General features: G+C 36.1%; 1 protein-coding gene across 1 annotated transcript; it reads right to left on the reverse strand.

The window, feature by feature from the left end:
• Positions 1-5,168: 5,168 nt before the first annotated feature.
• Positions 5,169-11,262, reverse strand: LOC128253618 (transcription factor atoh8). Its single transcript, XM_052982179.1, has 2 exons — positions 10,718-11,262; positions 5,169-8,161 (listed from the first exon to the last, which is right to left on the reverse strand). Exons 1-2 carry the CDS (start codon positions 10,788-10,790, stop codon positions 7,143-7,145), a joined length of 1,092 nt encoding a protein of 363 aa, XP_052838139.1. The 5' UTR covers positions 10,791-11,262; the 3' UTR covers positions 5,169-7,142.
• Between the last annotated feature and the right edge of the window lie 7,520 nt (positions 11,263-18,782).

Consider the following 18,782-nt stretch of genomic DNA (forward strand, 5'->3'; position numbering starts at 1 on the left):
CAGTAGCCTTTTATGTGGACCTTGGATTAGGAAGGACACTTTAAGATTGGAAGTGCGACTTGGGGCGAAATCCATTTATAATTACAACTGTTACTCGTAGAGTGTGTGATAGAGTATGTTGTGTTCGTTGAAAAATATATAACAGGTGAACAAGATCACTAGCCGAGTCGATCTAGCTAAGTTCGTTTGTCTGTCCGTATGAACTTAACGAGTTTCTTTTTTTTTTGTATTTATTAAAATAAAATGATTATCCATTGTAAACATTGCAATCAAACTTATTTATTAAAATAAATAAATCGACGAAGGCAAGCTTCGAATGTTTAAATATTTTAATTTGCATTTCAGTCTCACTGTCCTTGCCCACTGATGTGCGCGCTGAATTCGCAATACGGGAAGATGCCGGTTATTTTTCCAAAAAAAAAACATTTAGAGCTCTCGTTTCTGCTTTAAAAATGCTGTATTTATACCGGCATGTTTGAATGTGTGCTTGTCCAACTAAGGGACAAACGAACAGACTGAAGCATCGGCTCTCGATTTCTCAGAACATCGCCCGAGATCAATCTTACACTCGTTTGATTGCATATTTTTATATGGTAGTTGGACACATCGTTCGTTTGCATCCTTTTTCGGTGTTGCCGTTGCCATGCGGTCCACCAGCAGGCAGTGGCGTCTGCGTCTGTTTCTTCGCTAACTTGTTTTCTGGTATAAAGCAGGTCGTTCAATTTTCGGAGCTCAAGAATTTCAGTAGCATAATTTCGACCAGACAATCCCTAACAACTGAGTTCATAACTATTTATATTTGATTCAAGGCAGCGTAGTATAAATGCGGATAACAAACTAGAAAAATTAACAATGTAAAACTTTAATACAAATGGCATTCGAAATTAACACTAAAAGGTTATAATTTTGTGATCCATTTATAATAATGCCCCAAAATATTACCATTTTAAAACAAAAAGTTTTTAATGTTTTCCCTTAATGGTAAGAATATCTTAACTTTAGTTTTCCATCGAAATTTTGTTTTCGGCAAGCTGAAGTTTAAATATTCTTTAAATATGTTTACCAACAGTGAAACTATGATGATATTCCGCTTAACTATTCGATCAATTGTTTCCATAGCATCTATACGAGAACGTTGTCCGCTTTTATTTAAATAAAAATTAAAAAAAATTCTATAATAATAAACGAGATAGTCGGCCGATTTTTATAAAACTAAAACCGAAATTCTAAAATTTTAAGCCAAATAATATTTACAAAAAAAAATGAAAAACATCGAATTTTATTTGCTTATACCCTTGCAGAGGGTATTATAATTTCAGTCAGAAGTTTGCAACGCAGTGAAGGAGACATCTCCGACCCTATTAAGTATATATATTCTTGATCAGCATCACTAGGAGAGTCCGTCCATTTCCGTCTGTCCGTCCGTCTTTCAGTCTATCCGTCTGTCCGTCCGTTTTTACGCAAACTAGTCTCTCAGTTTTAAACTTTCTCAAAAGTTGTCTTTCTATTGCAGGTAGTATATAAGTCGGAACGAGACGGATCGGAAGACTATAGCATACAGCTCCCATAGGAACAATCGGAAAAATAAATTTTAAAAAATTATAACTCTGCTGTTTTTTAATTTTTTTTAGTTATTCGACATATAGTAAAAGTTAAATATTTCAGAATTACGGTTTAAATATCATTAAAATGACGACTATATCAGGTAGATCCCATGGAAACAATAAACTCTTCTGTTTTCTAATTTTTCTTTTTTATTTTTTTTTGTCGTAATATCAATTTGACAGCTCAGAATTACGCTTTTAATTTTATTAAAATCGGAAAACGATATCATATAGCTGCCACAGGAACTATCAAATAATTAAGCTGCAAATCATCATAGCTTCAATGTTTTTAAACATATACGCAAGTAAATCATAATTTTAATGTTTTCAAGGATAATTAGTTTTTGCAATAGCTGCAAGGATATATGAACTTCGGCTTGCCGAAGTTTGCCTCCTTTCTTGTTTTTTTTTTATTTTTGTTTACGATTGTTCCAATGATATATGATGATATATGACATAGTCGGCCGAATTTAACAAAATTAAAATTCGGTAGTATTTATTGTGTTTTATTTGTAAGATGATAATCCGATTTAGCAGGGCATATTGCAAAAGTCGTATAGAAAGGGTGGCGCCATTGCTTTTGCATGACCGTCCAAGCTGATTCTTTTTCACTGGGATGGTAAGAATTTAGCGATAGCAATGCAATTAAAGTGGATACAGATGGTTGCAGTAGCAATGTGTAAATGTAGTTGCGCAAATAGGTGGCGTCAGCTTGCCTATACGGTAAAGTGTCGATTGAACTAAACTGCTTTGACAGGATTCATTATTCAAGATAAGAGGATGAGAGATGCGCAACACTGATGTGATGTCACAATTACCAGAATGTCTGGTTACTTTAACAAAATAAACAGAAAATGAAGTGCTGCCTTCTGGTGGTATTCTAGAGACCTAGGATACCAAAATCTTAAGTTTGTTTGTTATTTGAGCTTGGTATGAATGGAATAGCAAAAAACAGCTTCTAAAACGTTACTTATTCATCTCGCAATTTATTGTACATATTGCATCAGTTTTATTTATGACGCACTTATGTTTTCCGGATATAAATTATTTTACTGAGACATTCCCAGCACTTGCAACACTACAGTTGCTTTCGTAGTAACTATAAAAACTCAAGGGACGCAAGCAAGTATATGGAGTATACCGAAAAAATAATATACAAAAATAATTATAAATAATTATATTGTGACTGACGACCTATTTTCAAATCCTTGAAAGTGTTACTTTCCGTTTCCGACCCTATAAAATATATAGATTCTTGATCAGCATCATTAGGAGTGTCCGTTTATTATTTTTAAAATTGGACGACTCATATAGCTCCCAACATTCGGAATATTAAGAAAATAAATGAAAAAAATTTTAACATTGTATTTAATTTTTGCAATGTCTGCAAGGGTATAAAAAAGCAATCGAAGACAGGTATGCTGTTTTTAAATAATTGCAAATTACGTGACAATTGGTCGGCAATGTGTGTCTCACATCACAAATGGTTCAATAATTAGTCAATGGAAAAATCAAAAAAAAATCCATTGTGAGTTGCAGATTAACTTCAGACGCCACTCTTGATTTAATCAGATGTAATATTGTGCCTTAGGGAAATTTAGATTTATGTAAGTTTCTTATACACGGTTAGATATGTGCATTTTATTTTAAAATATTTAACACGACAATTGCTAGACTTACATTTGGCATGCAATAAAAAGTAGCCGTCGCGCCGTGTCGCCTAATAGCTTTCCTTTCTCTCCTTTATTTTATTTTTTTGCGTTTAGCTTGGTCAACTATAGCACTGCCACAACCCCGACAGTCTCGTTTTATTTTAAAATTGTACTCTGCAATCTAGGCGCCAACCAATCGTGTACGCGTTTGTGTCCGACGCCAAAACACATAAAGTCTGATTTTTTCCTACCTCACACTTTCCGCGCAGCGAAAAGTATTTTGCATTTCTAAACAATATGCTGGCTTCTATTTTAAGCCTTGCTTTTATAACGAGTTGTACTTTTTTGGTTAATTATCAAAGTAGTGCAGGCAGCAGTAATCGTGCTAATTTTTACGCATATTTAATGAAAATATCACGTTTGTACGATCAACATGTGATGCCAAGACGATACGTAGTTATTTGGCTCACCCTCGCACCAACGCGTTGTGGTGCACACGCGCAACCCAAAATAGACGTTGCCCACACCTGTTACAGGTGAGACAATATTTGACGTCTACTATACCTTAAAGCTGCAACTACAATGGACATGGTATTTTTAGACGTTTTAAAGCCAATATTTGCGAAACAATTTCTCAAATTGCTCCGACTAAAACAACATCTCGTCACGACATATGATGCACCGACTTTCCATAGTTTATTTTATTTTTATTGTTTACACAAATGCTAATTTTTGCTTCGGTACAAGCAGTCGACACATTTTGTTAAGGACACCTATTCAGGTGGCAAAAGATGTCCACTTCTTTAATGTTTTTGGGCTGTCAAAGTAAACAAGTAAGCAAAGTAAAAACAACAAGCCAAACAAATAAAAACTGAAATATAAACTTGACTAAATATCAAATACAGGGATACGTATTCCAATTCGGCATTGTGTTGGCTGCCTTCAGAAAAAATACAAAAATTATAAAGTATATAATCTTGATCAGCATTACTAAGATAGGCGATCTAGCCATGTCCGTCTGTCTCTTCTACGTAAACTACTCTCTCAGTCTTAAAGCTGTCTACATGAAACGTTCCCAAAAATTGTTTTTCTATAGCATACAAGCGCCATCAACATACAAAATTTCTGATATCAAATTTTGTGACGAAAAATGAATAAACATTTGACTTATACAAAATACTTCTTGCTCTGATCTGAGAAAAAATACCATTTTTGTTGCTTAATAACATTCGAAAATGTTCTTTCAGAAACAAAAATATATACGTATCAAATCAAATACATTTTTAACGACATTTTGCACTATTACCGCTAAATAAACTGTATTTTAAAAAGTCGTAGAACAAATTATTCAGGGATTCTAAAAGAAGTCCTTACAATTTTTTGAAACTGTCACACTGACACCCAAAAATGGAGAGAGTACGATCGAATTAACACATACGATTTTCAATTCTGCGGCTATATATAGTCGCCTATGCACAAACTTCTGGTGCTCATCGGCACTACATGTACGGCCGTTTATGATGACTTTTAGTTCTTCCAAATATGGTTTAATTGTTTAATATTTCAGAAATTTAAGTTTTAAATTTCATTAAAATCGGCCCAATACATCAACCGAAGTATTTAAAAAAATAGATGAATAAAAACATTTAACTTCTTTTTTTTCTTTAAATTTCAAACATTTCTGTTGACCATAGTAATTGTTTGAGACTTAAGAATTAAGCTTTTTATTTTGTTTAAGTCAATGTATTCAAGCATACACGCATATGAATCAAAATTGAGATGTTTTTAAATAATTTTAATCGGAAAATCATCACAGCTTTCCTGCGCTATAGGAACTAAAACGGATTATAGTTGCAAGGGTATATAATCTAAGTTAGCTTCATGCTTTTTTGTTTAAATAGCCAAACTCTGGCATTAAGCCATTTTAGGACGCAAGCTTTTCGAGGGCCACCCTGTTTCTTATTAATGTTGAACAGCTGAGTAAGACGGTTCATTGATTAAATGATTGGTAAAAAATCTGTTCAACTGTTATAATACTGTATATATAAAACTTTGCTTAAATAGGTTTAAGAACAACGAACATGGTGATTTGGGTATACTGAAATAAAAGCCAGTGCAAGCTTAACCACCTGACTTTTGTTGAATAACGCCTATGCTTTAGTTATTATATGCTGATCAGAAACTGCTGAAGGTAACCTGTTTTCTATCGGATTTTAAGCTGATGTAATTTGTGCTGGATATTGCACTGGGTCAACTAGATTCAGGCACTTTATTATTCATTTGCATAGGTAACCAAGCTGTGTTGTTTCTAAATACGTCATGGGTGCGCATGTACTAACTGTGATATCGGTAAACTTTGCGCCTGCTTGATAAGCTGACAAACATATTTCTGAACCTGATAAGGGGTCTGTGGTGTGCCAAAACGCATTTATAATAACGTAGATGCGTTCAGATGTACTCGGATTGATCGCCCGCCGTTCTGTGCGCACCTGTTGAGTTTATAATACCACCAAATAGCTTGTTGCAAACGATAAGATTATTTAACGTATAGACATAAATTACTCCTTAGCATCGTCACCTCCATTTGGTGTTTGTGCTTGCTTGCAATCGTCAGTGCACTCGTACCAGAGTGACTAATGGATCATCGTCAACCCCATACGGACTTTCGCGAACAATTTACAACACAACCCGAAAAAAATATTAAATTTCCTTGACAGTCAGATTTTTATATTTTCCTATTCTATGGCACTTATGCGTATGAATATCTACATTGGGACAGTCTAATTTGTATAAATATTTTAAAACCCTACTCTCACGGGCTTTACTATGTGCATTAGTGCAATTAAGGCATTTGTTAGAAGAAATGCGTTTAAGCTCCGCGAATTGCCTTGAAAGTTTATCACTCATACGATCTGTTGCTGAAAGTTTAAACCCATTATGTAACGCCTAAAGCTTAAAATATAATTTCAATAACATTTATTGCACACCAAAATCTACAATAATAAAACCGGTGAAAGTAAGTTTTTTTTACCACCCCATGTATGTATATAAAACAATGAGATTACAAATTGGGAGTTTAAGATAATTGGACTTAAATAAGTATACACAGAATGAAATATTTGAGGTTTTTAAATTTAGTTTGGTGGATAAACCAAACTACAGCTTCTTTACGACAGCATGAAAATATTCATAAACATTATTTTTTTTAATTTCCGCTATCCATTTGCAAATAAAGTAATCTAGTTGATCGCATAACTCACATATATAAAAAACGTAGTTTATTGCTTGTCAAAAACATTGTATAGTTTTCCAAGAAGGTGCTTAGTTTAGAGGTATCTGTAAAAATACATAATTTTATTCATAATAAATCCTAAATTGTCTAAAAGGTATAGTAAAATGTACCCATTTTGGCAAAAGTTCCTCTTATAATTTTAAATTTGTTTAGTGTTTTAAATCATAAAAATAGGAGTCCTGTTTAAAACAAAAATCTTGATAACATTATTGTCATTTAAAGTTTTAAGATAACGATTACGATGTCTTGTCTTTTCAATTTGTTGGTGTTGACTATTTTCTGTACCTGCTGGTACTTATTTTTTAAAAATATCAAAATATGGTTCATTAAATATGAATGCATACTAAAAAGTATATTTCGCACATTAATGGTTTCCCCTTTTATCCACATAAATCTTATCCAGTTTGTATAAATAAACAAAGCCTTGAAAACTTTTAAAGCTATATGGCCACTTGTGGACTCAACTATTTTTAACAGTAGGAATGCTGTATGCAGGATTATCCTTAGCTTAAGCAAACTTGATGATTAGTAACAGTAGCTGTAATCAGTCGCATTAATAGTCTTAACATGTGTCTATCGACTAAACTGGACAGATCACTCGTCCTTCTTCCGTTTCACCTTTCCTTCTGTCTGAATGGTTGACGTTACGGCTTCCAAGCACTCTGCAATGGATGGCTCCGATTGATCAGCACTATAGTCCTCGCCAGCCATTCTGCTTAACGTCAGTATATAGGAACAGGCCACTCGAAGCACGGAGAGTTTAGAGAGTTTTTGTGTACTGGCGTAAGCTGGAACGGCTTGACGGAGCGTCTCGTAGGCGGCGGATATTGTGTGGACCCGGGTCCGCTCACGAGCGTTTGCCTCGATCCGCCGCTCCCTCGTCATATTTTTGTAATTGCGTTGATGTTGTTGAGGTCGCGATATAGACATTTCAAGTGCTAATCCCGCCTTGCATAGATCTTCATCGCTAAGACTGACGTCCAACACTGTAGATGACGTTGATACATTTGGCGTCTTTTTTTGCAACACCTTTCTGGCAGATTGCTGTTTTCCATTCAAAGTTGCAAAAATCTCAGTTTTTAAAGCAGTATTATCGACGCTTTGATTCTTTTTGCTCACTAGTGCAAGTGGTTCTAGCTGTTCTGGATGGGCTAGAAACGGTCTGTGAAGAGTAGTTACCCCTGGATGCCGGACAAATATGTGAGCCGGATTCGGCATAATTTCCTGCACCGAGCCTAACGTGGAAGGCAAATAACTGTTGGGTGGTGGAGAGTCTATGACCGGAGGTGACAGCACTACCGCCGAATCAGCAGAAGAGGTATAGCGTATACGTTTTTTCAACGGACCCGTAGCATTCATACTCGCATTGCACGAAGGGCCAGGCAACGAACTAGAGGTGGTTGTAGGCAAGCCAACCACTTTTGAGGGTTCCGTACTCTTCCGTTTGTTACGTGTAAGTGCTATTGGCTTAGAGTCCGCCGAGTTGTCTGTTCCTTTTGATCCAATGTCGGGACTGCCACTGAGCGCGTGCTCGTGCGCCAGGTCCTCACCGCCTTCGCTTTCCGAACTTGCGGAACAAAAACCCGCATCACGGTCGTTGGAATTGGGTGAATCTAAAATTAATAAAAAATTAAAGAGTTAGTTGTCTTCTGTCTGTGACGTTTTACGCCAAATCGGTTACGAATTTTTTGGTATTTTGGATTAGCAAATTCAAAAAACCCCTGTTTTCGCGGAACAGACTTGCCGAATAGTGTCTTAGCTGCCATTGTACGTACCCCTTTAGCTTTTCAAATGTTATTATCTACTAAATCACAAACTACTATTTTTTTTTCAAGCTTGCTTTTAATTTTTATCGTACTCATTGTCCTGTTTACTATGCTTTATTTTTAATCTATTTAAGACGCCAAGTACAATCGACGAAGACGATAATGTTAAGTGAAATTATGTATTGCTCACAAAAACGAAACCTGTTTCACACCCGTCGGTTTACCACTGACCTCCACAGGTACTAAAGTGCTTAAACGCAGCTTACTTGTTAAAAGTTATTTATTTCAGGTCTGGCGAATAAAGTCAGTTCAAGTTCAGCAGCAGACAGCCACTGCATCAGGAGCCAACAACCCGGTTAGCAATTTATAAAATCAGAAAACAAATAAGCGATCATATATGTGTGTCTTTTTTCGCGATTACAACTGCAAGTGTAAGCTCAGAATTCAAGAGTAGAATCTTTCACGTCTTACATAAGTATTTCGATATGTTCGGGAGTAAAAATATATAATTTTCTCCAATAGCTAATTACAGTAGCAGCTGTCAGTTCGGCAAATCTAAATGAGTGCTTGCTTTTTTGCTTTGCAATTTAGAACGCCGTATACACAGACGGCAAACAAAATTTGTTTAACATTTATCTGAGTCGGTCTGGACATTCGAATAATATACACATTACGGAAGGTTTGCTTTTTGCATGTTGACTTAACTATTTATAAGCACATTATCTATTCTAATTTTAGACTGATAAACAACGAAACTAAATTCAAAACAACTGACTGACATGGCGGCCACAAAATCAGGCTGTACAAACAACAGCAGTGGTTTAGCTCCAGCTCCATCCCCTGTTTTAAGCGGTTTTTATACTCAGTATAAAATTTATAATTAGACAAATGTTTATGGTACCTTACGCCGTCTTCGTCATTTGCAAAGTCTAAGCTAAAACACCTGTGCAAGAGTTTACTTTGTTAACGTTTTCAAAATTTCCGTAAATTATAGTAGTATGTATTAATCTGGCAGTTTGTAATTATATTTACTTGCCATGGTGTCATCGAATTAAAATAAATATAAATGTTTATAGACGTTTATCCCCGAAATAACATATCATTCCAGACTAAGTACTAATATACATTTTCGATTTTGTTTTCCTTCCTCTTGTTTGGTCAGAAATCTTTTAATTTTAATGCATCTGATCTGTCTCCGTACCTTAAATCCATTCTTAAAACTTCTGCGTAGAAATTGGCAACGGTTTTCCCGTTATTCGCCTTTTTTTCTAAGAATGAATACCCTCCCGTGGAAATCCGCTAAAACCCACTTAAAAGCCGCAGACATTAACTGTCAGAGGCATCAGAAAATCCCATATTCACGCCAAAAGTCATCGAAAGGTTATCATCACAGGCGGCTTTTGGCTGGCGGTCGGTCCACTGGGAAGCATTCCCTGTGTGGGAAGCCTCGTCTTATCAAAACATGAGCATATACTCGTACGGAGATAAATGCGACTATATGGTGTATATTGTAGTAAAATGACGCATCACTTTTATGAATGAATCGCAAAAACTCAACCAGATGATGCAGCATGCTGGATCCTGTAGAGTGACCAATTAGATGTCCTACCTGAAGTTATACCAAGTTAAGATTGGATCCTATTAAAAATATTTTTATTAGATTATTGTTTTGTTTTTGACTATGACCACAGTAAATATAATTGTTTTAAAGCGCGGTCAATAGAATCCTATCTTAACAGTTGGCCACTGTTGACTATTTCATTTCGAAATGTTAATTATTAACAGTGCATAAAATATAAAACATGAAAACAAAACAGTACAAAAATTGGGTACAAGTTAAAGACCAAACTAGATATATAAAATCAATTTTTGTGTAAATCAAACTATTAGGTTTACTTCTGGACGCTTTACAAACAGCAGGCGGTGGGGAAAAAGGATACATATTGAGAGGCCAAGTGTCACTCCAGCTCCACAAACAGACAAATGTTCAATATTTCTGTCGACTCGTCGTCTCAAATTCTGTACAGCTCGTAAAGCGCCTGGCGAGCATATGCGCCACGACCACTAAGCTGAAGTACGATGGCGACAAATAGTTGAATAGATATACGTATATGTTTGCATCGAAATTACCACCCTCAAAAAACTGCTCATTTTACGATTATACAGCATCGTCTGAGGCGTTACGAGCCTAGAGTCCATTGGATGGAGTCTCCCCACTAAAAAAATATGTCGTCAGATATCCGTTTCTCCATAACTGTTTTGCCACGAGGCTTTGGCCCACCATTACCTTGTTTAATTAGAAAACTCAAAAATTATTGTTATTGGCAATTATTATATTATTATCCGACTTCAACAAAAAAAAACCTTAAATGTACAACAGAGGTAGCATTGTCTTTTACTTACCTTTCATAATAATAGCTGCTAATTCCAATGCGTTTAGATGCATAAAGAGTTTTTCTGGGTGGGTATTCGCCATAGTCGCAATGGCAATAATGAGGAAGCGCGTAATCCAAAATTGGTACAACTCGGTTTTAAACAATGCTTTGCAGTAAATATTATTAATTTATTTGCAAAGACTAATTTGATATCAATAGACACTGTTTGACATCTCACGTATAATATATTGTGATGCCTATCATTTGCACTTTAAACGATAGTGTCGTACATATATGAGCTTTGGCACAATCTTACACTAGTTAGAATATAATTTTCGATTTTTAAATTTTCTCGGTTCCTTTTAAACTTCTCCGACAGAAGCACGACCGTTCACAACGAAAGTATCTGGCGAATTGAAAGTATCTGTTGGATTGAGTATGCCTGTGGTAGCGGCCGACTTCATGCTAAAATCTACACGCGGTCGAACTGCGTTCAGTTACCAGTGTTGTCTATTCAGCTATTTTAGCGGCCGTCGTCCGGAAATTTACTATTGTGAACGATGTAAAAAAAACATATATTTGGCATTTTTTAGATAAGGGGTCTATTGGCTTGGATTGTACTAGTTTCAATATTTGGTTAAAATCAAAATCTTACTGGATAAAAAAAACTGTTTCAACGAATAAAAAACAAAACAATGCATAATGATTAACAATTTTTTACAAAAAATGTATTTTATGTTCAATAATAGTTAACTTAGCACAAATACGCAAAGCATTTTCTACAATGATTTTTTTCATTTTAAAAGCGACTGTTGGCAACATTGCGACCAGCAACTACGACGTCAAACAGTTGTTTTGGATCGGTTCGCTGTCGAGCATGTTCGACCACCACATCATTGGTTTTATGAATGAATGTATCTTTGCTCATTTGCAATTAAGTAAAGTGTGTGTTATTATTTTAAACGTAAAACTTAAACTTTATGTAATTGTTTTGAAGTCCCTTCTCGCAAATTTCCAGAAGGAATCTTATCTCAGAACCTTTACTTAAAACGAGAAAATGCCGCCAAAATCCAGTCTTATCTTGTTTTAAATGTACGTGTTTGTTACATTTTTAAACTACTTGCCCAAAATTATAGTTAGTTTAAGAATACGAATTTTACATCATTAATAAATGTAGGGGATCGTGCTTAATTGTGTCAACAAAGTGGGGCCAATCCGTTGATACTCGTTTGACGTTGTATAAACTTGTATTGATGATATAGTTCACCCACAAGAAATGTTATCGAATTAACATGAATTTTCAGCCTTTCTTATCAACGTGTATCGCAAGGCTGGCATCTAAGGCTGATAGCCCCTGTCATCGTCAGGATTTCATAAAAACGGTTTCACTTTTCCCCTTACAGCATCGCGTTTGCGCAATTGGTGGCATTTGCGTCATATTGATTTGTGCAAACGTCTGTCGTTTGCTGTTGATAAAAAAAGACATGGCTTATTATTACCATGACGAATTTAACATCAACTAAGGATCAATAACACTGGTTTACAAATTTAAATCGGCCAAATCCTTCAGAGATCAAACCTTGATTTTCCGGTGAGGTTGGACTTCAAAAAATTGCACCCAAAATTGGTTGTAAACACAAAATAATTTCTGAAATGCTTCATTCAATCCAAATATAACTAGACTTTAAAATTAATCCTTTTTCATTCATATTTGTATGAATATAACGTACGTCTGTATTTCTCTGCCAACGCGTATTGGGTTTTAAAAAAGATCAATTCGAGGAAAAAGTTTATACTTTGCAGATCATGCGTTAGGGCTCGTTCCGTCTGCCTGTATGGTATTCTCAGCAGATGTACACTGGGCACGAGTTTGTGGCTGTGGCGCGAAATACTTTTTGAATGATGACTTTCGTTTTTTTTAGAGCCTTGCTCTGCTTCATAAGAATGCGATGCAGGCTAACCTGTTTTCTTTGATTGGACAGGCTCGGGCTTCACGGTCAAAGAACCAACCTGAACAGTCTTCGCCACCGTCGTTTATGTCGGCAGCCCAGCCTTTTAGTCGTTTTCTTTTGTCAAGCTGGAAGTTCAAGGATAAGAAGCTGGACTTCCAAAAATGGTTTGTGTACGTGACGGCGAAATTTGATCTGTACCTTTAAAATAAACCATTTTTTAAGGCGCAGCTAGAATTACTTCGAACACATTTTTGTATGTTTTTTTATATAGTTTACTATAGATTATTGATTTGGCTTCTGTACAAAGCTCACAGCATTTAGTTTGGCTTCAGGATTTCAGCTTTCAAAATTGACATACATACAAGCATCTACAAGTAATATGCTCCAAAACTCAAACCAACAAAGTTAGTTCGACCTATTAGACTTTTAGTTCAATTTTTGAACCTGTAATTTGCTATCTGTGGCCAATAAAAAGAGTTTGACTAGTTCGGAATTTTAGTCATGACTTTCGACAGTTATCATTTTATACGCATCAATTTGTTGGCATTCAGGTAGAGGTACGTGCGCAGTTTGGCAAGGCACTACTAGCCAGGTAGGGACGTCTCGATCACTAATTGCTTTCAGTCTGCATATTCTAATTTCTGTCCCTTTTCAATATTTTACCAGACGTATAGGCGATTGATAACTTTCTGGAAATACCCACCAAAGTCAGGTAGTGGTGATTTCTAAGAACTCTCATACATAATGTCTTGTTTCTACTGCACCTGAGTTTTAAGTTTTGTGTATTTTTAATATTTGCAAGCATTGTTATTATACCTTTTGCAGACCGTAATAAGTATATACAAAATATAATCAAACAACAATGTATTTGAAGTCGTCATTACTTCATTGTTTAAAAACATGTTCGGATAGAAATCGGTAAATTGCCGTTCTATAGAATATTACATTTTTTATAGTTCTAACTTAAGGCTTACCAATTTCGGTTTGATTCCTTTCTTGATTTAGGTAATCTGCATACTCTTGTATATAAAAATAATGTCTATAATATAATGAAGTAAACATTGACATACATTGTTTGTGTCGCAGCTTGAAGCAGTTAATATGCGCGGAAAAACCCGTATACAAATAATGAGAATTCGTTCAAGATTAAGGGACAAATGGACTTACAACATAAATGGTATAGATGCATTCACAAAATTACCTGTACACTCCCATCGTAATGCAAATGGCTTACGTTCGAACATAACGTTGCCGTAATAAGCACATGTCTCTGCATGTGACGTCACGTTTTTGTTATGTTCATTATTAAGGGATGAAGTGCAACCAACCACAGGCCCTAGCACGTGGTATTGGGATTTCCGTAACCCCTTCACAAACATACTCGATACCTATAAGTACTTAGAATCGTAGTTTTTGAAGCTTCACATTAACAGTAGTGTAATACTGATTGATATTGATCTCCTGCTGAAGTAAATAAATGTATACCAAATAATTGAATAAAATTAAAAAATTAAGTTAAATAATTTAAAAGTGGAATTTGACATCTAATAGGACGCCGGTAATGACATTATTCCTTGTCATGTGAACGCAATAGTAACTTATATTATCCAATGTATCTAACTTTTATGATTGATCTCGGTTTTTTTTATATAGTTTTTTTTAAGTCTCCACACAAGTTTTCAAAGAGTTCTGCGTCTGCAAAACTACCAATCACTTTATTTAGTCGTTTATAACTTTCTAAAGCATTTTCCGTTGAAAAAAAATTGGCTGCTGTTACAGGCAGAATGGTGTCAATTTGACACTAAAATTATCCTAAGAACAAAAACTTCACCGACTTGTCATGTTTACGTTAAAAAAATTGCAACGGAAGTAAAAAAAAACAAAGGAAAGGAGTCTAATAACGCAGGAGGAAGGAATTTAGATACATTTTCTCAAATCTGTTTACCACATGCCCGAAATGTTAATTCAGATCTTCAGCAAGGAAAGGATTACTACAGCACTATGTAGAAAAAATAATTTTGAGAAGGAACAAAGTTTCGTTCCAAATATGGAACACATGGGAACTTCCCAGTGCCTACGTTGGCGGAAAGACCAATGGGTAGTCAGTACATACGTTCACATGTGTTTGTAGACAGGGGCTTGTCCAAGGGGGATATCACTCTTTCCTTAATTATGTTTAAATAGGGCTGAATTTATTATTTAAAGAAAAAGAGCAAAAAGTGACAACCTCTCAAAAATTTTTAGCTACACCCATGGTTTCTTTTCCTGTGCCTTTGTGACCTTTTACGGCGTCAGCCAGATTTGCAATTTTTCATGGAAACGGCGCTGTCGGCTGCCGGCACATACTACATATGCTGACCAGAAGGAATGGAAAAACATTCGCATCCTTAAGTTTAAAATGTGTGAAATTGGCATCCAGCTGTGTTCAGAATGGCGACACGATGTCTTTATACTTTTTTGACTGTAAAAACAATTGCGTGGGAAATTATTTTTAAAATCCCATTAATCTGTGAGCTTCTGCAATCTACGATAAAACTGTGTATAAATGTAAAAATGTGAGCCAATTTAAATGAGCCGAAAGCCAATTTAAAGACCCATTAAAAAATTTAAAACAATAATGATGCATATTTTGAACTATAGTCTGTATGTGTATGCACGATAAGGACTTTTTTTTCAAAAACGTGACAGCCGCAAGCCAAACTATGCAAATCATCGACAATAAACAACATGCGTGCCACAAATCAAACCCATGATACACAATTAGATACAAAAAAGTATGCTATTAATGTCAAAAAGTTAAAAATGAGGACTGCTGTCCAGACAATTCACAGACAACCCCCACAACGTAATTTGTGAAGGATTTGGCACGCAAGAAAAGAAGAAAGAGGAACAAGAATATATAATGGGTCCAGACATCTCTACCGTAGCAATTCCCACGCTTCTTGGTACGGGAAACACCCGCAAGCGCATCATCAAAAATGTAAGCAAAGCGTTGGCCTTCTCATTGACCGTATACGCATCGACTGCAGCCACCGTTCGCCTCCAAGTCAAAAAAATATGTGAAATTACACAGAAGCAATAATGCAGCAGCAGAAAATTTTTAATACACGAGAGTCGAGATCGCTTTGAGCAGAAGATGCCAGTGGGCCGAAACCGGCAACCCCAAATCGAGGTAAAGGAATGAGTTACTTAATAGAATGTCTTAGCATGTGGGCATGTTGCTGCGCCATCAAAACTGTCTATTTATACCCGCTTATGTGTGCGCTTTCATTCGTTGATAGCACTCTACGCCACCCTTGTCACTCACGCTGAGTTCCGCATAGGGCCGCGAATTAATCGGAAAATCACTTTCTAGCTGTGCCTGGCAGGTTTGGTTTAGCCGGCAAATTGAGTCCGCACTTATAATTTATTTAGCAGTGTTCGCTTACGCAAAAGTGAATAGAGTAATAGCACAGGTAAGACAACGTTTTGAAATCTTAAGGGTTTTCGGTACCTGTCTTTGAGTTGGCCTTTTAATGCACTAACTGCTATTGCCTGTTCTTTGTTTACTTGCCCTTTGTTATACAGCATTTTCATTTTTGCAGTCAATACACAAAGAGGCAGACAGAAGACGATTTGGTTAATTTTTGGCTGGCGCCAGATGCCCAGCTGGTTGCCGTGGCCTCGGCTAAGCGAATGCAGTGTCATATACGCAATGCAAATACCTATGGCAGCAAGCGACACTATCCAGTACCATCGGTCGTGTCTGGTTTCTGCACGACCAGATGGTTGCAGTTGACACGCATGAACGTAGACGGAAACATTGCATGAGGAGAATCCACACCCGCGCCAAAAGCTCCCCCTGACTACGCCACTCGTTTGCCAATATTGCCGCGTTCGGCACTTCTACTTGTCGCCGGCGCAGTAACTGGTTTGAATTTTTCATTTGCGTGCCGAATACATCTGTTTCTCTGTTTATGCGTCCGAATTTAGAATCCGAAATCAAAAATTGATAAAATGAAAGATGCAGAAGACAGTAAAACAACTTGTATCCATACATGAAAAAAAAAATGTTGAATCTCTCTGCCAGTTTTGTGCGACCCGATTGCGTATCTTGCGTAAATTATTCTAAAAGGTACGAATTTTTCTGTAGCTCAGCCTTTTTGTTAACGTTTCCCGCATAAACACAAGAGGTATCGACATCAGTATGTTTGCACGTACATCTCGGTTGTTAATTTCAGTGGTCTGTATACAGCCGTCCGAGTTCTTTTAAGGACATCTTGTTATGAAAGGGTGCAGACCAACTGCCATTATTGCTTGGCATCGCCTGTTGATCGGCGTTGACCTGCCTAAATTAATAGCTACAGTGGGGCTTCTCAGGTGCTTTCGGAAAGTGGAGCGGAGTAAAAGCAACAGATAAAATGACCCGACGATTGGACTAAACGAAAGTTTAGTTTTGGAAGTGGTGTTGTTGTCACAAATAATTGTCGATAGTCTATTCAAAGAGTAGTTAACTTATTTAATGGATTTGACGTCATTCAATTTGGATAACTACACAGTGTGTGGTAAGAACACACTGTCTGGCAATGTGCAAAATGCTCAAAATATACACCTCGAAAGGTGCTAGTATTATACGTATACAATACAATTATATTTATAGTTAATTAACAAGAAGGAAAGCCAATTTCGTCTGGGCTAAGATTACATACACTTTCAAAATTTATTATTCTACTTTATTGTGAGCCTTATACGTTTAAAATTTACTAGATAACTCTTTTGAAAACTATTATTTTTTAATTTTTTTTCTTGCCGACTCTATGACGAACTGGTCCGGTTCGAGCCTTTACGACTTATGCTAGTACTGCTTCTGCAACAGAAAGAAGACTTTTGAAAAAAATACATCCAAATAGGATTAAATCTGGTAGACTGATTTACGTAGAAACTGGCATGGATTAATAGTGATGATGATCAACGAGCGCAGGCCGAAAAAAGTTTTGTGTCATAAAGAATCGGTTCACATTTTATGAGAACCAAAGAGTCAATAAATATAGGTGGCCAGAAGCTTTAAGGTCATAAAGAAACGGTATACATTCTATTAAATTTCTCATTGTATACCCCTTTTGAACAAGAGAAACTGATTCTTTGAAATATCAACACTAGAGACTTTACCGTCTAGAACGCCAAGACATTCTCATCTGACAAGCTGATACCACGATGCACAAGAAAAAAAAATGGCGCCAGCCGTGAAAAATATGTAGACAATTAGAATAGCATTTCGACGTTAGTCTACGGGCCGATTCATTAAGTTGTTTGTGTATATACGTTTAAATATGTATTTGGCGATCTCTTCATGAGACTGTATTCAACATCTTGTCAGAATGTCACTAATTGGACTTTGTACCCGGCGGCCAATTCCTTTTGGCAACGTTTGGATGGTGGTGGTGGCGCATTCGGTGGCATCTGTCGCTCAAGTGTCTTTGGTTTCTAGCACAAAAGTTCAAAACGAAAAGAGCGGAGGCGTCCCAGACTGCGTCGCTTGTGGACATAACGTTATGACACAGCTGCAAATAATTGTATCGAAATCGTATGTTACTATTAGGGTATTTAAAAATCATTCTGAAATTTAAAAATAGTGATTAAATCACAAAATTCGCGTTTGCGTATTCCGTCTGTAATAAATGGTAAGCTTTTATTGTCCAAATTGAATTAATATGATCCAGTATAAATTGCATTTAAAGTATTGTGCTTGAAGTCACAAACAGCATATTTATGTAATCTCTCTAAATGCCCCAGACTTTAACGGCAATTAAGGCGCAACCCTGGGGTAAAAAGCACATAAACAAATCTGGTGGCATTGCCATTATGGGGATAACTCTTATGTGTAAATAAATTTATTCATATATAAGGATGTATGGAAATGATCGTGCACAGTTTGTCATAATTTGTCGACAGAGAAGATAATGCCCGAAGCGAAGAGCAATTCCCAACCATGGCACTCAAAAATGGTACCAAAACAGTGATTAATAAATATATTTATTTTTACACTACAAGTATAAACAAGCTAAAAATATTTGGTTCAGTAGTTCTCAAATGACATTAGACCCTGGATTTATAAACGTTGATTTGTCAAAAGGACATTTAAAGTTTGAGTTTAAGCCTGCA

Source organism: Drosophila gunungcola, assembly GCF_025200985.1.
Source record: "Drosophila gunungcola strain Sukarami chromosome 2L unlocalized genomic scaffold, Dgunungcola_SK_2 000110F, whole genome shotgun sequence".
Classification (NCBI taxonomy): Eukaryota; Metazoa; Arthropoda; class Insecta; order Diptera; family Drosophilidae; genus Drosophila; species Drosophila gunungcola.